The 23,197-nt window shown below is 36.5% G+C and overlaps 1 protein-coding gene across 4 annotated transcripts; it reads left to right on the forward strand.

Moving 5' to 3' along the window:
- The first annotated feature begins 368 nt into the window (after positions 1–368).
- On the forward strand, positions 369–6,707 carry LOC110613055 (putative axial regulator YABBY 2). 4 transcript variants are annotated; one of them, XM_021753975.2, is made up of 6 exons: positions 369–668; positions 2,805–2,924; positions 3,525–3,651; positions 4,936–4,984; positions 5,087–5,162; positions 6,274–6,707. In XM_021753975.2, the coding sequence occupies exons 1-6, from the start codon at positions 600–602 to the stop codon at positions 6,406–6,408; spliced, it is 576 nt and encodes a 191-aa protein (XP_021609667.1). In that variant the 5' UTR covers positions 369–599; the 3' UTR covers positions 6,409–6,707. The 4 variants fall into 4 exon arrangements, with proteins under 4 accessions (XP_021609667.1, XP_021609666.1, XP_043811593.1 ...); XM_021753974.2 differs by having other exon boundaries at positions 371–668; positions 3,516–3,651; XM_043955658.1 differs by lacking the exon at positions 369–668 and adding an exon at positions 2,543–2,680 and having other exon boundaries at positions 3,516–3,651.
- The last annotated feature ends 16,490 nt before the right edge of the window (positions 6,708–23,197 follow it).

Raw genomic sequence — 23,197 nt, forward strand, 5'->3', positions numbered from 1 at the left:
TTTTTCTAATAAAAAATATTTTTTAATATTATATAAAATAAAAACGTTTTTTAATTTTTTTTATAAAGAATAAAATAAAAAAAATTAAAATATGACTGAAAATAAAAAACAAAAACTTATTTTCTTGTAATTAAACACCCTTAAATTTTTTTTCATTTTTCTTTATCCTTTAGAGAATAGTGTTTTGGAACCCGGAAGTTTTTAATCCGGGTTTAACTATCAGTTTTCATTTGAATCAATTCCGAGAAGAGACAAAACCTGGTCCTTAGGAAGCCACAGAATTGGACCGGTCAACAGTTCTAAGCTCAAAAATCTTTTACTAAGCCGATTTCGAACCGGCGAATGGAAGGATCTACAAACCATGAACCAACCCAGGTTTGGCCGACCGTAGTCCATCCGCATCTTTCACAATATGTTGTACACCTCTCCCTCTCTCTCTTCTTGTAATAATTTCTTCTTGTTTGTCTTTGTACCCATTTCTTTATAAAAATTCTTGATCCATAAAACCATCTTTGCTTATTGTCCACCCTTTCTCTCTTGTTAAAAAAAAAAAATTCTACTTGATCTGCCAATCTACCTACAATTTTGAGCATTAAAAGATGTCAATGGACTCGGTATCTGAACGGGTTTGTTATGTTCACTGCAACTTCTGCAACACCATTTTAGCGGTACACCGCCACTCTCTTCTCTCTTTCTCTCTCTTAATTTCTTCTTAATTTTACATATATATTTCTCCTTTTCATAACCCAAAAACATCTAAGCTTCTTGTCTTGTATCTCTCCACAGAGCTGAATTGGCCATGATGACCCGTCATGTTCAATCATCAGTGTGGCTTTGGCGGTGAAAGTTTTTTCTTCTTTTCCTTTCTTTTTTTTTTTTTTTCCCCTTAGGAATTCAGTTGAAAAGGCTGGTAATGATAGTATATGAACAAAAATTTGGGTTATATATAACCAATTTTCTATTTTGTCTTTTTATTCTGTTATAATTCCCTTTCAGACCATTTATGATCAAAGAAATTTCCTTGTCAAGTCTTAAAAGTAAAGGATTTCCTTGATTTTTACTTGGAACTAGCTAAAGAATCTAACTATTTTCCCATGTTTTATGAAAAATTCCAACTGGGTTTTCGGCCAAAAGCTTTAACATGAATCGAAATATGTGTAATTTATGTATTATGAAGAGGGTGGGAGAATTCTCATGGTGGTTTAGAGCTTTATAGAGGCTATGAAATGAAGATTCAGCAGCTAAATAAGCAGAATCTATCATAAACCAGAAGAGAAGAGGAAGAATAAGAAGTTAGGTTTATAACAATTTCAAACGCATATGAAGAAGACAATCTTTTTCTGATGAGCCATTCACTAGTGCTACTTTTGGGCATTAGGGTTCTTAACAGGTTATGGGATCTAAGAGAAGCTTTTCCTTGGGCTTGCAGAAATGTTACACAATTTCATATGCCATGCTACTGTACTAAGCAATAGCAGCCTAGTACTGCCTTCATATGGCTTCCATTTTCCGTTCATTAGTGTAGTGATGATCTTTAAATTTATGAACAGCGAATTGTTCAAGATCTCTCTCTCTCTCTCTCTCTCTCTCTCTTCTCTGTGTGAGGTGGGTGCTTCTGTTGCTGCATGCTAAGGCACTGAAGGATCACTTTTCATCACAAATATGATCAAGTCTAGTGGCATTTTTCAGGTGTGCGTCTTTTAAGTACAAGAGAAGAGTTGTCTCTCAAGAAATTGTTGGGAGATCGTGCTAGTTAGTTAGACGAAGAGAATCAAAGCCAAATAGCCAAGCCTTAGAGAAATAAAATTGCTTGTAGTGTCTCTTTTCCAACCCCCTTTCATCATAAAAATCTTCTGATAAATGAAACCCTTAAAGAGAAAATTCTACTTTTTATGTCTCTCTTTCTCCTCTCTACCCATCTCTTTTCAGAAATGGAGATTCTAAGCAGTGAAGATCAGTATATCATTTCAACCCACCATGCATCTATCTTTATTCATTAGTGGTTTCCGTTCCAGTAACGTCCCTTTCATCTTCTCCTCTCCCTCTTGCGTCTTGCCTTTCTTTTTTTCTCCCCTTGTTATCTTTTGTAATATTGCTTGTTGTGTCAGTTGAAAAAGTCAGAAGCATCACCGAAAGGAAGGAGCAATTTTTTAAAGATAAGGGTAGCATTTAAATTCTACAATGTCAAGTCCTTATAGTTATTGCCCATGTGAGGTGTCTGTGAGGTCAGTGATAACTGGGAACAAGTGCATTCGATCTTTACATCGATAACAAACAATTCTCTCTCTAGCCCATGAATGAATTAGTCCTATATGGTTAATGAAAAATCAGACGTTGATTTCAGAGAAAAAGAATAAAGATTTCTCCTTTCTCTACTTTGCTTCTCATTCATTTTCACTTCTTTCTTCCCTCTAGTTTTCTACTTGCTATTCTACACGAATCGCCACCCTAAATTTTCTTTTTCCTTCACCTTTCTTTACACGACTAATAGAAAGAAACCTATTGTACATTTGTGGTTTTTGTATTACTCTCATGGGTAGGTCCTGCGCTTTAGAGTTTCAGCACAAGCATGCAATGCTACTTCTTCTCATTATTCTATAGCATTGCTTTATCTGACGAATTCCTTCATGGGTATTTTGTTGTGGTCATAAAAATTTGGTGTGCTGGGCCTGTACATGCTGTGAGTAACAGGTGGAGTATGCGAGAGAGAGGAAGAGAGAGAGAGAGAAGAGAGAGATTTAATATATATATATATATATATTAAAGAAGATTCCTTTCATGTTCCGAAATGTTGTGGGTGGCAGGTGAGTGTTCCAAGCAGCAATTTGTTCGCTATTGTGACGGTTAGATGTGGGCATTGTGCAAATTTGCTGTCTGTTAATATGGGATCTTCACTTCAGACATTTCCTCTTCAAGATCCCCAGGTATAATTTCTGATCCTTTTCACCAACTCCATTTGGGGAGATTCTTAACATTTGTCTCCATGGGTATATTTTATATATTAACTCTTTGATAGAATATGTAATCAATAAGGAAAATTTACAGTTTCTTTTTTCATTTCAAGCAATTTTAAAATCCCAATATTTATTTGGTAATGAAATGAACTTTCCCCTTACATGTTTTAAGCAGATCATACCTTTGCTGTATTTTGCCAGAAAATACATATATAAAAAGAATGATCTAACTCATTCAGATTAATTTTACATTTACATACAATATAAAATCCTTTCTTTTTCTTGGACGTTAATAGATAAAAAATTTATGATCATTAATTGTCTAAGGATTTTATTATGTTATTCATTTTGTTTGATTTAATATGAATCTTATTGTGCACTCACAGACTTAATTTGGTGGTAAGTGCATTTAAGTAAATATGAGAGATCTCACAATCGAAAATTCAAATATTCAAATAGTTGAATTAATCTTCATTCAACTCATACTTCATAGTAGTTGCCATTAACTAGTGGAAAAAGAAAAAGAGTGTTTGAAATTATAATTTGACTAATTTGTTTCAGCATAAACAGTCGCAGAAAGTGCACTTAAGCACTGAAGATTTAAACAAGGATTGTGGATCATCTTCAAAATGCAACAAGGTCACTGCATTTGAGTCTGGTGATGATCATGAACCACCTAGAATGCCTCCCGTCCGCCGTAAGTCTCTCTCTCTCTCTCAATTGAGTTCAAAAACATTTATATAGCAAGGCATGGCTACTATACTTATGCTAATGTGTGTAAATGATTCCTGAGGCTAAATGCATACTAGCAAGCCAAGTAGTCACGCTTCGGCTTAACACATTGTGTTCTTACCAAATTCTATAAACACTGAACTAACCTATAATTTCCACACTGTATAAATATAAGGAAATTAATGGGTTTATATATTTTAATAAAAAACTATTAAATAATTTAAATTAATAGTTTTGAATAATTGAAAAATAAATCCACCGATCAATTTGAATTATTAGGATAAGACACAAATATATTTATAAGTGAATTCGTATGATATTTTGAATAAATAAAATATTTTTTGATTGATCCGATATATGTATCTGATATGGATAGATTTTCCATGAGATATATGGGTCACGTGTGGATGTGGATGTAGAAATTTTGACAAGGGCTTCCCCTTGCAAATGAGTCGTGATAAATGAAAATTTATGCCTTGGGTCTTCCTTCATATTTAGCCCTTCTTCCAAGATGGTGACCTTACATAAAAAATTAAGTCACTATTTATTACTAATAACTAATAACAGTGCCTACATAGCAGGACCAACAAAACTTATTCTGCAATATATGATGGCTCATTTAACTTTTACTATATAAAGGGAATGAATTAATAGATTATTTGACTTTTAATTTCCTATAATAATTAATATAATAAATATTTTTAATCAATAAAATTTAAAAAAATGATTGGGGCTAGTATTTTTCAAAATTTAATTATATAAAAAAGTTTATTAATCAAATTTTAATACTAAATGTAGAAGCTAAGGGTAGATAGGAGTACATATTATACAAGATCTAGGGTTTAGTTTGTTTATGTATTGTTTATCAGGTTGGTGTTGATAATCAATGAGGTCTACGTTGGGCTAATTAATACGTCAATGATTGTTTTTGGTACAACGTATCAATTATTATCAATATGGACAACTCTGTAATTCTATTTTCTCTATTTTTTAAAATTAAAATTCACTTTCAATTAATTTAAATTTATATAAATAAGTTTATTAAAAAAATCTCTTTTAAATTTAAATTTAAATTAAATCTTTAATTAAATGAGAAGTGATCATGACATTCCATAAATAACTAGAAAATTTTAAGAATTGCAGCAAAATTTAGGTGATGACTAATACATTATAATTTATGGAATTCCTATGATGGATATATTTTGGAATAATTATTTTTCAATTTTTTTATGAATTATAAATATTGCAGCTCCAGAGAAGAGACAACGTGTTCCTTCTGCATATAACAGGTTCATTAAGTAAGTTGAACATCTCTATTTGCATGCACATTAATTTTGATTTATTAATTAAGGTCTTAACTCTTTTGGCTCATTAAAGAAAATCACTTTTTCTTTTTCTAGGGAGGAAATTCAAAGGATCAAGGCTAGTAATCCTGACATCAGCCACAGGGAAGCTTTTAGCACAGCGGCAAAAAATGTAAGTGTTTGATATAATCAGTCTTTAATTATAAGATTGATCAATAATTATCAACTTTTTTAGCAATTAATAACCTAATGTGGTAGCGTCTTCATTATTAGTAAATCATAATCCTACCATTCCCCAAATTCCAATTGTTTTTATTTTGCTAAAAACCTGCAAAATAAAAAAATAGCGATGATATTTATTGATTAAATTATGTAAAAAATAGTCACTAAAATAAATATCGACTAGTTATTTATTATTTAATATAACGATAATAAAATTATTGATTATTTATCGATAAAAAGTCGTAATTATATTTTAACTTTCTTACGGTGCTATATTTTATTAAAAAAATTATTCTACATTAATGCATATATTCCCTTATTTATAACAAGAGAAGAGAGAAAATGACATAGGTCTCTTTTCTCTTGACCAAAGTTCTTTAATTTGACTCTTAATATGTAGAGAGTGCAGTTTACATTCATAATGAGTTTATTCGACAATCTAAATTTATAAAATTAATGGATTTTGATTACGGAAGGTATATATATAAAAAAAATTACACTCTTTTTTATATTATGAAGCAAATATTAGGTTTTTGTGCTACTAATCCGTATGACTTCTTTGCATGTACTATTACTCCTTAGGCATTAGAAAGTAATAACAAACAATTTAGCTATCCATTAATATGTAAAATTAGTATATAGAAAATTACCCAAAAGACTTAAAGTGTAAGAAAAAGATATAAATTCATCCCAAGGAGTTAAAAGAGAATAGCTAAAGAGTACAGAAAAGAGTTTTGAAAATAACTAAAGAGAGAGAAAAGTTTACCTTAATTAGCTCTAACGTGTACTTTGATTATGACTGATTTTATTACAAATTTTCATGATTGAAAGGAATCATTTCCAATTTGGAGGGATCTGTTTGTTTTATTATTTAATAAGTAACAAAGAAATTGACAGCACAAGAACTCTTGAAATTTGTAGCTAGATTCATAGCTTTTATTATTATAACGTACTTATAATGCATGTATAATACATAGATACGAAACTCTGTTAAGAACTGCAAATCTGATTCTAATATTTCATGGGATAACTTCAAGAAAACATATGAGTTTCTTTTGCAGTGGGCACATTTTCCTCACATTCACTTTGGGCTGAAGCTGGAGGGAAACAAGCATGCAAAAGTAGATCACCAGACATTTGCAGGAGAGGGTACTCATAAATCTACTGGATTCTACGATATCAATGGCAGCCTGTGAGTTAGGAATGATAGAATTATCAAGTTTTATTTATGTATAATAATAATAACAACAATAATAATAATTAAAACAATAACAATTGTAATTTGAGGCTGAAACGAAGGTGATCTCATGGTATCCTATAACCAAATAGGAAGCCCTCTTGAAAGCCTCACCAACTTTATTTTCGTTTTTCTTCTTTACTTTTTTTTTCAGTAATATTATATGAAAAAATGTATTGAGTGTGTGTTTTGCCTTTCCTTACACTCTAAGAAGTGGATGCTATTCTAGTGATTAATGCATTTCTGTTTGAAACTTTACATTCTTCAAGTAAACAAGTTCCTAATCTCTCTCTCTTTCTCTCTCTCTCCCTCCACCATTCTAGACAAGATCTACGTGGCTGTCCATTTTGTCCTCTGTCAACTAGAGAGAGGACCACTTAACCAATACGACATTGGATGATGCAGTGTTTCACACAAAGTATCATGAGTTCTCCCTTTCTGGGGTTTATTACATGCAACCTTATTTATAAATTTTACATTAATTTAGACTTGCACCGTATATAAGCAGATGGGGGACTATTGACATTTGATGCTGCTCTTTCACGTGCCAACTGTCGATATATTCAAGACATTAGACTATATGTGATATATTATGCTCTAAATGACTTCTCTATATATATTATTAAGAGACTACGAATTTACGTTTGAGAGTTTACTCAGAATTTAAGATTTTACAATCTTTACAACTTCAATAATATTGAGTAAAAGTCTAGTTAGAGTAAAATTGTCCGAGAAAAAATAAAAACATAGGAATCATACGCAACACATACAGGAAATATGTTAAGGTATATAATATTACAAAAGGAACTATTTATTTATATTTATATTTGAACTCGATTCAGATATTAAAATTTATAAAATGAATTCTCTAGCACTAACAGATTTAGTTTTGTGGTAAGTGGATCTCATTAAATCCAAAAAATTTTAAATTTTACTCTCCATTCATATTTAAAAAAAAAAAATCTCAATAATATAATTATAAATTGTAATACTGTTTAATGACAAGTAAATCGTACGTACGTTGTATAAATTGTAGAATTACGATAGCTGTCTCCCTAACCCTTCAACCTAGCCATAGACAATACTTTCAAACTCAAGAGCTGTTGCCAAGTATCGAGGTCAAAGCAGAGGGCTATGGCAGAATGTGATTCTCAGGTAGCCATCTTGTGGGACTTGTCTAGAGCTAAGACATGCCTCGACACATAATTCCGTTATGAATCTATCCAAGTTATTTCCTGCTTTCTGTAGTTGTCATACCTTGAGGGAAGGGAATTGGACAGCAAAAACTTTGGCAAAGCAATGTCTCTTTAGAGAAGAAAATTTCATGGGTGGCTGTATTGAGTATTTTTTGTGGGAGCTGGCGTGTTTTGTTTGCTGGATTTGTACTGTTATTGTTTGATTCAGATTGGTTTTATGCTTGTGGGTGAGTGTGTTCACCCTGCTTATTCTTCACTCAGCATGATCATGCTTAGGTTTACTGTAAGGGGTTGTCTCGGATTTGGTTTTGACACTGTCATGTTAAGTTTTTTCCTGGATATTTAATAAAATTCTCTGTATAAATGAAAAACTGGTGTAAATAATGGGGCGGAAACTACCCTAGATTTTTCTCACAACCGCGCTAGAAAAAGGAAATCACATTCCCATCCCTCTAGGGTTTGGTGAAGTGTAGACCTCTCTACCATATAGGGATAGCTCGATAATCAACTTATTAAGCAATGTAATTATTCTATCTACTTACGCCTCAACTAAGGCAAGTAGCGAATTTCACTTTATATCACATAAGCTTCTCTCTCTCTCTCTCTCTCTCTCTCTCTTGTAAGTACTGTGCGAATGAATTAACAAGACTTAAGGTTCCCACTTGTCATGCTGACGTAAATAAAACCCTAGCTATACTTGCCATGTTGAAGAAGATGGTGATCATAATTGCTGAGTTTTCTTTTCCACCGTCGATATAATTGGAAAAAGGGTCCAAACTCCAGAGTCACGAAGTGGGTGCACAAGACTCAAGAGACAGAAGCCTCATTTTTCGCCTCGTACTGTACAAGAAATGAAGCATGCCTATATAATTCAAGTAAAAAAAGAAGAAAAGAAAAGGTGTGATTCCTGCAACTAAGCTCATTTGTGTAGCCTAGCATGAATCTTACTGCATAGTAAAAGGCGCAAACGCAATGATACCCAGAGGAGATAAAGGGCCGCAAAAAAAGTGAAAATTGCAAAAGAAAAATTTTAAAGAAAAAACCAAGGTGTTATTTGTCTGTTGGGATAGGGATAAGAGTACAGAATCTGATATGTCAAATCAAGCAGTTGATCATTTGGAGGCATGTGTGGTGGTGAGAGGAGTGGGTCATCTCTAAAAAAGTTGTTTGCTTTATGGCTTTAAAAATGTCTAGATCGATCGGCCTGTCATGTCACTTATAAATATATAATCTATATTGGTCTGGGGTTCTCACTGGTGATAATATTAGAAGGATTGCAGGGAGGATGGGTCAGTGGTGACATAACATCTCCAAGTTGCAAACATCAATGCTGGAGATGCTTTGGATTTCCCCGATCCTTAGGATTTTAGATACAAAATTAATTAATTATATATCTTTCATCATTAACCCCTACCCCACTTCTTATTACTCTTCCATTGTCCTATAATGTGTTTTCTCATCTCGTTTATGTTGCGATTGGATATGAGAAAATGAAAGTGAAAGAAAAGAAAGGGCTTTTATCAAAGTCGACATGGACAAAAAGAAAATTGATCAGATAAAAGTTAGAGAGCAAAAAAATTTATTAAACAGGATGAATTTTACCATGTAGGTAAAATTTTAGCTTTGACTAGCCAACAGCAGACTTAATAAAAAAATTAATACTTAAAAATTAAAGTCGGCCAGCAGAGATTTCTTCCAGTCAACTTTTATGCCTTGTTGTTGGTATAGGCAATGGCAAGGCATTTATAATATAATATAATATAATATAATTTTACAATAAAATAAAAATATTATGATGTATTAAAATATATTTTTATATTTTTCTTTAATCATTGTAGCATAAACATATTCATTGATTTTTTTCGATTTTAAAAAATATATTAAAATATTTTTAAATTTTAAAAAATTATACTAATTAGTTATTTTATCAGTTTTAACTGTTAAATATTTTATTATTTAATTTTTATGATATAGAATAATTTATTAGTTGTTCCATTAGTTTTATAAAAATATCTATTAATTAGTCCGTTTAAAATTATTTTAGATTTTTTATGATATTTAACAGTTAAAATCAATAAAAAGGTTAATTAATTTTTTTAAAATTTTAGAGATATTTTAATATATTTTTCAAAATTGATAATCTAATGAATTTTCTTATAATAGTAAATTTTCATTTATAATATAATAAAATATAATTTTTGTAATTGTCTTTATATAATTGATATAAAATAATATATATATATATATATATATATATATTGCATAACAATTGTGAGCTGTCACCATAGAATAGGTCCACGTGTCAAGGGTCTGATAAGTGAGGAACATGGTCAAACCCGAGAAAAAGAAGACCCGGACACCTCAATACTCGGTTCATCACCAAGACTCACCTTCTTCTGGATAGGACGAGTCTCGGCACAAAATTAACATTATCAGACATCATCCAGCGTATCTCCATTATGCCTGTAATTATGGAATCACTGACCTATTTGCTTGCGATATCTCTTATTAAGCAAAGGTATATTATTCTCTTACACTAAAATTCTAAGCAATTTATTATGTTCGCCTTATCTTTCAGTATACTAACTTGAGTATCGGAGTGGTTATCGTGGGCACCCACTAGCTCACGTTCTCTTTCTTGTAGGTCTAAGCCAATCACTACACAGCTCTATTCTCTAGCCATATCATTTGGTTCCATTCTCGATAAGATCTATTGAATCCTCTATGTTTATTTATATTAAAACTGATCTCTTGTTCTTTTTCTCTGAAAAAATCTCTCTTCCCTATCTCTTGAAATAGCCGGAGTCATACATATTATTTCTAGAGGACCTAATAAGGGCAAAGAAAAAAATAAGCACGTGGCAAAAGGCATTCTCTCAGTGAAACAAGAGTCATGGGCCGAGCAAGAGGTAAGATTTGGTCCTGTAAACAAAGCGATTGGATTCTTTCAAAACGATCCATTGGTCGTCAAGATCCTCCTAAATAGGTATGAAATAAGGCGAGTATTGGTGGATACATGTAGTTCTGTTAACTTTCTCATCTTAAATATTTTTAATAGTTCTGTTAACTTTCTCAACTTAAATATTTTTAACAAGTTAGGCTTGGATAAAAATAGTCTTATCACAGTTTCTTATCCGTTAGTAGGATTAGGAGATAAGACCGTGGTAATACTGAGTATCATTAACCTCCCTTAGTGCTGGGTGATGAAAAATATAAGAGTTGTATGTAGAGTTTGTAGTGGTAGTAATCCCATTTGCGTACAAAGTGATACTTGGCCGTCCAGTTCTAAACTGTCACGATATTGTTATTAACATGGGTGCTATGTTGTAACACCTCGGGCCAAACTAACCCAAATAATTTTTGGACTTGCTTTTCACTTGACCCAAAATGATTAAGCCAAGTTATTTAGTAGTATTAAGCTAGGATTTATATATTACCAATTCAATTGGTAATTTTTCGATGTGGGACTCTTTTCCACATCAAGTAGGCAGCTGAATATCACACTCTACCCCGCTAAATTTACGACGTCCCCATCGCAACTAAATCGGATATAATTGCTAAGTCAGGACTGAACCCTCGAGTATTGTAGTTCACTAGTACCTCGAGTTTCACCTTATCTCATACGGGTAGCCCTTTCCTCACAGGTCCACTAGCTCTGTATAATTTTTCTGACCCATAATGGCTTTGATACTAATTACAACAGTCCGGCTCAAACTGACTGAAATAACTTTTGGATCTACTTTTCACTTGATCCAAAATGGTTAACCGAAGTTATTTAGTAGTATTGAGCTAGGATTTATATATTACCAATTCAATTGGTAATTTGCCGATGTGGGACTCTTTCCCACATCAAGCAGGCAACTGAATATCACATATGTGTCTTAAGCTACCAACTCCAAGGGGAATACCCATAGTCCAAGGCAATCCGAGGTTGGCCAAAGAATGTTACAGACACCTAGCAAAAAGTCTCAGAAAAGTAACAATGCTCATCGATTTGTTAGAGAAGCCAAAATCTCATATAAAGTCAGAGCCAGCAGACCTAGTAGAGTAGGTTCAGCTAGATAAAGAAGAAAAGGTACAATTCGGTACTGCATTAGCTGGTGAAACAAAGGCTCGTTTAAAAGAGCTGCTATAAAGTTGAGTAACTACTTTCACTTAGTCTCCAAAAGATATAACAAGGATGAAATCGGCTCTCATTACTCATAAGCTATCTATTGACAAAGCCGTTGACTCGCGGTTGTCGAAGTCAGTCAAAAATAACCTTTCCGGTTATCAACAATTTTACAACTGCAGATAGTGGTAAAGGATCGAATCCACATAGAATTGAATGCTTATCTATTTTTCCCAACAAGATCAAGAGAATCAACTGAAAGCACAACTGAAAGCAAGTAACTGAAAGCAGAATAAAAGTAAAGTGTAATAAAGTAAAAAGGGGGGTTTTGAGATTGATTTGACTAACAACTATTGAAAGCAATTAAATCAGCAAGTAATTAAGATAAAATAGGAAATCAATATGAGAATGGTCTAGTTGAAGATATGGATCCACCTTGGTTGCTTGGATTGATCATTGAAACTTATGTTCTCTTGATTGGTTCAATAGATTAGTTATGAAGGTGGAAAACGCTTCTCACCACCATGTCTCTCCTTATGATTAAATCAATTAGGGAACGTCCTCTAATCAATTACTAATTAACAAATTGCCAAGGAACGTCCTTGGGTCTTAGGCATCAAAACAATTGTCAATTGCATGAAGAAAGAGAGAGATCCAATCCTAGCTACTCAAAGGCATGAGATGTTACTAGATCATACAATTCCTTAGTTTTTACACCAAGTGTTCTTAGGTCAGAATATTTCCAGCAATTATGGACTAAAAATATCCCAACTAACAATCAATTAACTTTGCAATCAAGAATTAAGTGGCCAATTTGATCAAAACAACAAAGCAATCTTAGATTCAAGCACACAATTGTATGAATATTGAACTAATCAAAGACAAATAGTTTATGTTCAGATCTCACAATCCATAAAACAACCTTAGTTTCAACCAATCTTCAACTAGAATTAAGGGTTTCAGCCACTCATGGCTAAACCAAAACAGAAAATTAAACAGAAGAAGAGCAAAGAGGAATCGGCGGTGCAGAAGAGAGGTGGAGATCGATGGCCGAATGGGGGTGATGAATTCTGCCCTTCTTGTCTTCTTAAAACCTTTAAATATGTCTTGAGAGGCTGCCTAGGGTTCCTTGGCTGTCCATGCATCTTTTAGAGGTTGCCCAAAGTGCCCTTGGTCCAATATGTGCCTTCTATGTGAATGTGTGAAGGGAAAAACGTGGAGCATGTATCAAATTGCAAGGGATGGGCTCTTTGGTCTTTTAATTGCTTTCCAAGGTCTTCAAGATGCTGCCCAAGTGTATTCAAGTTGCTGCCCAAGGTGCCTCTTCACATCCCCTTGCCGCCCATTCACAATTAAGGAAGGTGGAGCCTCCTTTTGCCATTTAAATTTTGAATGTGCAAGGCATGAAGTGGGAAACATGTGATCTTTGGATTTGGCTTCCTTAATAAGCCGGATCTTGAAATCGAAAATCTGAATATGAATCTTGGGGATTTGAATTTCAAAATACTTTCCTCATTTGGCTCTCCATATATGGCAGCTTGAGATATGGCTTCTTGAATAAGGAAAAGGCTACTTGGAGATTTGAAATTTGAATTTCAAATTGCCTTGGCTGAATGTTTTTTCCATATTTACTACTTTCCTTATTTAGAACTTTTCTTATTTAGCTTCACTTGATTTCAACTTGGCAGGCTTGCTCCCTTTTGCTCCAAATAAGGCAGTTTTAGGGGATTTTCTCCAAAATGTCCTTTTACACCATTTTTTGCAAAACAATGTGAAGAGTGCTAAATTAAGCAGAAATCATGTGAATAATCATCAATAATATCAAGATAAAAAGGACTAAAGTATGCTCTATCAAATACCCCCACACTTAGCCTTTTGCTTGTCCTCAAGCAAATAAACATAGTTAAACAAGCTTTCTTTGCTACTTGATCCTTATTTCCACTTAAGCTCTTACTCAAGACACCTATTTTGAATCATTGCAGTGAAGAATATATGCATGAAGATTACTTACCTTCTTTCCTTGTTTCCCTTTGCTTACCATGGCTAGGATTTATTTTCCTAAAGAGAGACCATACATGCACATTTTTGTTAAAACTTTTTCTAGCTTTCGGAGTGACTTACCCTTACCTTGAAGTACTTTATTCAGCTTTTTGCACTTTTAATTTTTGCTTGAACAAGTCACCAACCTTTTGATGTGAAGGTACATATTTGTGATACCCATCCCCAGTTACTCAGTTGGTCACCTGTCCAAGTGGCTACTAGCTCTGTTCATAGTCTTTTGACCATTGGAATAGTTTTCAATTTGTGCTTTTGAAGTCTAAGCCTTTGTGAATTTCTTTCTCTCAATGATTTGGGCAAATCAACACCAATTGCTAAATCAAGTCATGTTAAGTTCATTTACACAACTTTCAATTTATTCTCTCTAATGAGGGTCATCAATATATTTTTCACCATGGCAAACTCAAAGATTCAATTCAAAAGGCAATTCTCAAACTTGAATATAACTCACTGCAATTGATTCAACATAAGTTTAAAGAGTCCTCACATCAATGGGGTTATGGAAAGAAAAGCTCATCCAACATAGTTCATCAGTTTGAGTAGAGCAGAACAAAAAGAAGAAGAAGGTTGTGGTTGTGTGTGTTATTGAAAGCAAAAACTTAAAAAAAAAAATTTCAACTGTGGCTATTCAGAACAAGCGAATCGCAAAAATGAAACTAAAAGGGAAACATGTGCGCAATACTGAAAGAAAAAGAAGAAGAAGAGAGAAGGGGGAGGAAGAGAGAGGTATGCACCCCCACACCTAAATCATGCATTGTTCTCAATGTATAAGAAACATAAAAGAACAAAGGAAACTGAGTACTCCCCTAGGGTGTGGTGCATGGTGTGCGATTTCTATTCAGACCGAGATAGTGGAATTTCTTCCACTACTTGCACTTCTAATCCTTCATAATATGATTTCAGTCGATGCCCATTTACTTTAAAGATTTTTTCAGTTTCTATGCTTTTGATGTCTACAGCTCCATGGGGGTAGGCGTGTTCCACAATGAATGGTCCAATCCACCTAGATCGTAGTTTTTCTGGAAACAATTTCAAATGAGAATCAAAGAGTAGGACTTTTTCACCGACCTCAAATTGTTTTCTGGAAAGATGACTGTCATGGGAGGCTTTGGTTTTTGCTTTGTAGTTCCAGAAAGTCTCATATGCATCTCGTCTTATTTCCTCTAGCTCTTGCAGTTGCAACTTGCGGTGGTGTCCAGCTTCCTTTAGGTCCATGTTGCAATTCTTTACAGCCCAATATGCCTTGTGTTCAAGCTCAACTGGAAGGTGACAAGCTTTTCCATAGACCAATCTGTAAGGAGACATACCTATGGGAGTCTTGTAAGCTGTTCGGTAGGCCCATAAAGCATCTTCTAATCTGGCACTCCAATCCTTTCGGTTAGGAGAGACTGTCTTTTCAAGGATGGCCTTGATTTCTCTATTGGATACTTCAGCTTGCCCATTTGTCTGAGGGTGGTAGGCTGTGTATGTTCTATGGATCACATTGTGCTTCCTGAGGAGGCTTTCCACTACCTTGTTGCAGAAATGGGTCCCTCTATCACTGATGATTGCCTTTGGTACTCTATGTCTGGCAAAGATGTGGGTCTTCACAAAGTCAACTACTGCCTTTGCATCATCAGTTTTTGTTGCCCTAGCTTCCACCCACTTTGATACATAATCTACTGCAAGGATGATGTAGGTGCACCCAAAGGATGGTGGGAATGGGCCCATGAAGTCTATACCCCAAACATAAAATACCTCACAGACCATGATGGGGTTCTCTGACATTTGATTTCTATTGCTCAAATTTCCAGTCTGTTGACACCTAGCACATGATTTGCAAAATAGAAAAGCATCTCAAAAAATAGTGGGCCAAAACAGGCCACTTTCAAGTATTTTATGAGTAGTCTTTCTTGGACCAAAGTGTCCACCACAACTATATGAATAACAAAAAGTAAGCACAGAAGCTATTTCTTGATCTGGAATACATCTCCTTATCATTTGGTCAGCACAATGTTTCCACAAATATGGCTCATCCCAAACATAGTATTTGGCATCTTTCTTTATCTTATCCTTGGTGTGCTTTGGCATGTCAGAAGGTAAATTACCTGTGGCCAAGTAGTTCACCATGTCTGCGTACCATGGTTCATCAGATTGAGCAAGGAAGATTTGTTCAAGGAGGTCGTTCTTACATTCTTCAGATTTTGAAAGGTGTTGCTCTTGGCTTGGCTGCAATGGAGGTGGCAAAGAACTGGATTCAGAATCTTCCTTTTACGCATGATCTGATTGCAAAGGCGGATTGGAAGAGCTTGCTTGCGTCGGAGGCTGTGGAGCAAGGTTCGACGGCCGAAAGGAAGTGGAGTTCGGCGGCCGAAAGGCAGTAGAGTTTGGCGGCCGAGAGATCATGGCTTCAGTCTGTGCTGGGGGCTGAGGTAAAGGATTCGGCGGCCGAAAGGTTTCTGTCTGCGCAAGGCTTTTCTGAGGTGGTGCTACGGAGTTTCCTTCATCCTGCGCTTGCTCGCAATTTACCTGTTGGACACTACAGACTGTCTCTTTCAGTTTGGGTTCTTTCTAACTCTCAGTCCTGCAAAGATCATCATTCAGAAAATAATATTGATTCTCATCAAATATTTCCTGGCTCAAGCAGTCAATAATATCAAGACCATAGACAGGGGACATATCATGTGGATATTTCATAGCATCATAGAGATTAAACTTAATCACTTCCCCTTCAAACTCCATAGTGAGAGTACCATCATATACATCAATCTTAGTTCTAGCAGTACTCAAGAAAGGACGTCCAAGAAGGATATCAGAACTAGCATTGCAACTATCTTCCTTAGTATCAATCACATAAAAATCTGCAGGAAAGACAAGTTCATCTACTTGAACTAACACATCTTCTAGAACACCTATGGGATATACCACAGATCTATCAGCTAATTGAATCACAACTCTCGTGTCCTTTAGTGCACATGCATTCAGAGATTTATAGATGGAAAGAGGCATGACATTTATGGATGCACCAATATCACACATGGCTTTCTTGATTCCAACATTCCCTATCTTACAAGAAATTGCAAACATACCTTTGTCCTTGCATTTAGTAGGGAGCTCTCTTTTAATAATAGCAGTGACAACCTCACCTACACTTACTTTCTCTCTCTCAGCAAGCTTTCTTCTGTTGGGGCACAACTGTTTCAGAAATTTTGCGTACCTTGGAATCTGCTTAACAGCATCTAGCAGAGGTATGTTGATTTCCACCTTTCTGAAAGTCTCAAGGATCTCCTTTTCTTCCTTTTCTTTTTGTGTTCTTTCAAATCTTTTTGGAAAAGGAGGTGGAATGTGAAAGCTTACCTTTTGATCAGTCTTCTGCGCAGGAGGCGTTTCAGGTTGCACTGGAGAGGTTTCAGGTTGCATTGGTTCTTGCACAACTTGTGTTTCAGAATGTGCAGGGAAGGTTTCAGATGGCGCAGGATTTGGTGCTATTTGCTTTTCTTCCTCATATTTTGCATTTTGAAGCTCTTTTCCACTTCTCAACGTAATAGCACTGACATTCTGTCTGGGGTTAGTTTCAGTTTGAGAAGGGAGTTTACCTTGGGTTTCAAAATTGCTTCTGGATGTGGCCATCAGATCTACACGCTGATTGAGGCTTTGTATAGCACTTGCCATGGACTCCATCATCTTTTCAAGGCGTTGGATGGGATTTGAAGGTGCTGATTGGGCTTGGTTCCCTTGATAGTTTTGATGGTTCTGATTATTGTTGGCCCTTCCGTAGCTGAAATTGGGGTGGTCTCTCCAACCTGGATTGTATGTGTTTGAATATGGATCATGTCTAGGCTGGTTGTTGTACCCTCCAATGGCATTAACTTGCTGGTTGTCTTCTTGCAGTGTAGGACATTGATCAGTTGGGTGTCCTACATATGGATAAATACCACATGGCCTAGGCGGCTGGGCTGCTTGCATCTGTTGAACCAGTCCTATGGCAAAATCTTTCATAACAGCTGTCAGTTTAGAAATAGTAGGTGAACTTACCTCATTGACTCCTCTCTGCAGTTGCTTTTCTTCTCCATATTGCCAATTTGAAGCTGCAAGTGTGGAAATCAACTCTCGCATCTCCCTAGGTGTCTTGTCTGCAATGGATCCTCCACAAGCTACATCTATGAATCTCCTTTCTGATGAGAGCAATCCCCCATAGAAGAACTGTATGAGGGACCTATTTGACATATCATGTTGTGGACAACCTGTACATAGTCTTTCAAACCTTTCCCAGTAATCATATAGATCCTCAGTTGGTTTCTGTCTTATGCTAGTGATTTCTCTTATTATGCCAATTGACTTAGATGTTGGGAAGTATTTGTTCAAAAAGGTTTGGACCATATCATCCCAAGAAGTTATAGATCCAGGTGGCAAATAAAATAACCAATCTTTAGCATAGTCATCTAATGAAAAAGGAAAAGCTCTTAACTTAACATGATCTTCAGAGATACCTTGAGGTCTCATGGATGAACAAACAATATTAAATTCTTTCAAGTGCTTGTGTGGATTTTCATTTTGCAAACCTCTAAATTTAGGAAGAAGATGAATCAAACCTGTTTTCAGTTCAAAGGGAACTGTCAGAGGTGGATAGGTGATGCAAAGTGGTGCTTGATCACCTACAGGTGTTGTCAATTCTCTCATGGTTCTTTCCCTTGGCATCTGTGGCCTTATGGCTGGATTTTCTTGAATTATTTGGTTCTGGACAGCATGTCCATTAGGGGCAGCAGCTTGTGCATTAGGTTCAGCCATTGGTGCAAAGTTTGGTTGCTGGATAAGGGAAGGTTCGGCGGCTGAATGTTGATGAGGTTCGGCGGCCGAAGGTTGATGAAGTTCGGCGGCCGAATGTGTTGCAGAAGGTGCTCCTGCACAAAGGTGGTCTTTAAATATTTTTTTTTAATTTGGTCCTGAAAGAAAAATAAATAAGTTAAATCAACTCTCCGGCAATGGCACCAATTTTTGACTCACGGTTGTCGAAGCCGGTCAAAAATAACCTTTCCGGTTATCAACAATTTTACAACTGCAGATAGTGGTAAAGGATCGAATCCACAAAGAATTGAATGCTTATCTATTTTTCCCAACAAGATCAAGAGAATCAACTGAAAGCACAACTGAAAGCAAGTAACTGAAAGCAGAATAAAAGTAAAGTGCAATAAAGTAAAAAGGGGGGTTTTGAGATTGATTTGACTAACAACTATTGAAAGCAATTAAATCAGCAAGTAATTAAGATAAAATAGGAAATCAATATGAGAAAGGTCTAGTTGAAGATATGGATCCACCTTGGTTGCTTGGATTGATCATTGAAACTTATGTTCTCTTGATTGGTTCAATAGATTAGTTATGGAGGTGGAAAACGCTTCTCACCACCATGTCTCTCCTTATGATTAAATCAATTAGGGAACGTCCTCTAATCAATTACTAATTAACAAATTGCCAAGGAATGTCCTTGGGCCTTAGGCATCAAAACGATTGTCAATTGCATGAAGAAAGAGAGAGATCCAATCCTAGCTACTCAAAGGCATGAGATGTTGCTAGATCATACAATTCCTTAGTTTTTACACCAAGTGTTCTTAGGTCAGAATATTTCCAGCAATTACGGACTAAAAATATCCCAACTAACAATCAATTAACTTTGCAATCAAGAATCAAGTGGCCAATTTGATCAAAACAACAAAGCAATCTTAGATTCAAGCACATAATTGTATGAATATTGAACTAATCAAAGACAAATAGTTTATGTTCAGATCTCACAATCCATAAAACAACCTTAGTTTCAACCAATCTTCAACTAGAATTAAGGGTTTCAGCCACTCATGGCTGAACCAAAATAGAAAATTAAAGAGAAGAAGAGCAAAGAGGAACCGGCGGTGGAGAAGATAGGTGGAGATCGGCGGCCGAACTTCCTTGGCCGAATGGGGGTGATGAATTCTGCCCTTCTTGTCTTCTTAAAGCCTTTAAATATGTCTTGAGAGGCTGCCTAGGGTTCCTTGGCTGTCCATGCATCTTTTAGAGGCTGCCCAAAGTGCCCTTGGTCCAATATGTGCCTTCTATGTGCATGTGTGAAGGGAAAAACGTGGAGCATGTATCAAATTGCAAGGGATGGGCTCTTTGGTCTTTTAATTGCTGCCCAAGGTCTTCAAGATGCTGCCCAAGTGTGTTCAAGTTGCTGCCCAAGGTGCCTCTTCACATCCCCTTGCCGCCCATTCACAATTAAGGAAGGTGGAGCCTCCTTTTGCCATTTGAATTTTGAATGTGCAAGGCATGAAGTGGGAAACATGTGATCTTTGGATTTGGCTTCCTTAATAAGCTGGATCTTGAAATCTAAAATCTGAATATGAATTTTGGGGATTTGAATTTCAAAATACTTTCCTCATTTGGCTCTCCATATATGGCAGCTTGAGATATGGCTTGTTGAATAAGGAAAAGGCTACTTGGAGATTTGAAATTTGAATTTCGAATTGCCTTGGCTGAATGTTCTTTCCATGTTTACCACTTTCCTTATTTAGAACTTTCCTTATTTAGCTTCACTTGATTTCAACTTGGCAGACTTGCTCCCTTTTGCTCCATATAAGGCAGTTTTAGGAGGATTTTCTCTAAAATATCCTTTTACACCATTTTCTGCAAAACAATGTCAAGAGTGCTAAATTAAGCAGAAATTGTAATACCCGGCTAGAGTCCGGCATCGGCATGTTGCTTTCCGGTGGAATCCGGGATGTCGGAAGTCTCTAGACGGGTTAGATTTATGTTTTTCTATAATGTTTTACTATGTTCATCAAGTTTATTGCATAAGGAATTGAGTTTTTGAGTGAAATGAACCAAGGCAGAAAAGCCAGGTTCGGCCGCCGAACATGCATGGCTTTCGGTTTCACGTGTGGCCGCCGGAGGTGGTCTGGCCAGCCACCTATAAATGGCCCTCAGTCGGTTGAAGCGGTGAGAACACCGTTTCTTTTGTCTTCTGAGGTGAGACCCTGTCCTTTGTGAGTATTTCTTCATGTTTTCATTAACTCATGCAAAGATTTGATTAGTTTTTATGATATTTGAAGGTTTTAAGCTTAAAAACTCAAAGTTATGAAGTTTGGAGAGTTTGAAGGCACGTTGCTCCAAAACTCCACGTTAGGATCGTTCATCTACTTGTTTTCCCAAGGTAAGTGAAGATCCTGAGCTTGTTTGTATGTTTTCTGAAGGTTTTATGGGGTTTATGGAGAGAGTTGCATGAATAGGGTTATTTGTGAGGTTTTGATGATTTTGTGCATAGAGCTTGTTTCTGTGTTGTTTGTGTTGTGTGTTTGGGGTTTTTAGGTAGTTTTTGACCCCTTTGAGCATATACATGAGTGTATGCAAGTGGAGGAAGTGTGGTGTGCAATTGGAGAGGAGTTTGGTGCATTTGGCGAGAGGCAGGGCACGTTTCTGCCCTGCTGATGAACTCAGGTTCGGCCGCCGAAGGTACATTCGGCCGCCGAACCCCTGAAGAGGTGTGAGGAGGTGGCTTCGGCTGCCCAAGCTTGCCCCCGAGCTTTTGGACTTTCGGCTCCGGAGGAAAGTTCGGCCGCCGAAGGTGCCGCCGAAGGTTAGAGACTTTCGTCTCTGGAGTGCCTTTTGGCCTCCGAAACTTGCCCCCGAAAGGGTTCGGCAGCCGAAAGTAGAGATTCGGCCGCCGAAGGTGCTTGAGTTTCGTCTCTGGAGAGGACTTTCGGCCGCCGAACCTGCCGCTGAAAGTGTTCTGTCCAGTCTTCTTTTGCATGCTTTGCATGGATAGTTGAGTGAGGTTAAGGGGATTCTTGGGGAGTTTAATAGAGTGATTTATACGCTCGTTTCATAAGCTAGTTTGGTCCCTCATTTGAGTTTATCTGTACCTATACAGACCAGAGGAACCAGAGAGAGCAGCAGTGAGTTCTGCTCCAGAGTTTTACCGAGCCTGCAGAGTCAGTCAGTCCAGATAGCCAGAGGTGAGTGGAACTAAACTTACTTTTTTTCTTGAACTTGCACAATGGAATGTTTTAGCATATCTCATGCATCATGATTATGCACTAGATTGATTGCATTAGTATCCACGAATATGTTGCATTGCATAGTTATTTGTTGATGTGGGTGAATGCTGAATGATCCAATAGTCTCAGACAGGAAGACCAGGAGCCTTTGACTACGCCCTGGCAGGTATAGTAAAGACCAGGAGCCTTTGACTACGCCCTGGCAGGTATATAGTAAAGTCCAGGAGCCTTTGACTACGCCCTGGCAATGGTAAGTACAAAGGTGTTATATACACATATACATATATGACAGGAAGACTAGGTGCTCGATTCTACGCCCTGGCACAGAGTTATTGGGACTATATGGTGACAGGTTTACTCTTGATGTGGTTTATCTGTGTTATGACGCATTCCATGAGATCATGTTTTACTGAGATATTTTACTGTTCTACTCACTGGGCTATAGAGCTCATCCCACTCCCTTAACCCCAGTTTTGCAGGTTCAGTGTACAGTGTACAGGGACAGTCCAGCAGAGTACGGAAAGAGTAAAGAGATTTGTAATAGCCTAGAGTGGACATGTAATATTAAAGAGATGTAATAATTGTGTGTCTAAAGTTAGACATGTGCTTGACTTAGTGATGTATGTTGTGTACATGATCTGGATATGTATATATGTTTTTCTGTATGTGAAAAACCAGGCTTAACAGGTATGAGTTAACCCATCTAGAGCAAGCTCTAGTCAGGGGTACAGAGTACAGAGTACAGAGTACAGAGTACAGAGTACAGAGATAGTGCATGCACAGGTTAAGCCTTGGTTCAGCAAAGAGTTTTTATTTTCACAGAAAATGTATGATCATGTATGAGATTTACAGGTACACAGAGAGTATAGCAGGCTTGCTACGGGTTCTGGCGGCCTTAAGCCGACCTGAATCCTAGCGCCGGTGACGGTCCATTTTGGGGTCGTTACAGATTGGTATCAGAGCCCTAGGTTCACAGGATCGAACCTATAGAGACAGTGTCGGGCTCATAGAGGGTAGAAGTCGTCAAGCACAATAGGAAATCATGTCCACTAGGATAGGGTGTTGCGTCCTATCTGTGATATGCCATGAGTTATGCATGTGCCTTATTGTTATGTGTTGTTTATGTGCTAAAGTGCTATGTTATGTGTTGTTTTCCAGAGAGTAAAGATGCGAGGAACTCGTCGATCAGCTCGATTGACTGGAGTCCCACCAGAGAGTGAGAGAACAGCTGCTCGTCCTCCTGCATTGCCGAGGGCAAGGTCTCAGAGATCTAGCAGGGAAGGTACGTCTATAGACCCGAGAAGGTCTGTAGACGAGAGCAGAAGAGGTACAGCTAGGGGAGGAAGATCAGAGGAAAGAAGGGAGGCTATGGAGATTGAC

Source organism: Manihot esculenta, chromosome 4 (assembly GCF_001659605.2).
Source record: "Manihot esculenta cultivar AM560-2 chromosome 4, M.esculenta_v8, whole genome shotgun sequence".
Taxonomy (NCBI): Eukaryota; Viridiplantae; Streptophyta; class Magnoliopsida; order Malpighiales; family Euphorbiaceae; genus Manihot; species Manihot esculenta.

What these genes read in the sequence shown, in the direction of transcription:
- LOC110613055 (XM_043955658.1), top strand. Translation starts at nt 2,570, where the DNA reads ATGCAATGCTACTTCTTCTCATTATTCTATAGCATTGCTTTATCTGAC. An exon ending in TAGAATGCCTCCCGTCCGCC is followed by an intron (nt 3,652 to 4,935) that starts GTAAGTCTCTCT and finishes TAAATATTGCAG; the next exon opens with CTCCAGAGAAGAGACAACGT. An exon ending in GCATATAACAGGTTCATTAA is followed by an intron (nt 4,985 to 5,086) that starts GTAAGTTGAACA and finishes TTCTTTTTCTAG; the next exon opens with GGAGGAAATTCAAAGGATCA.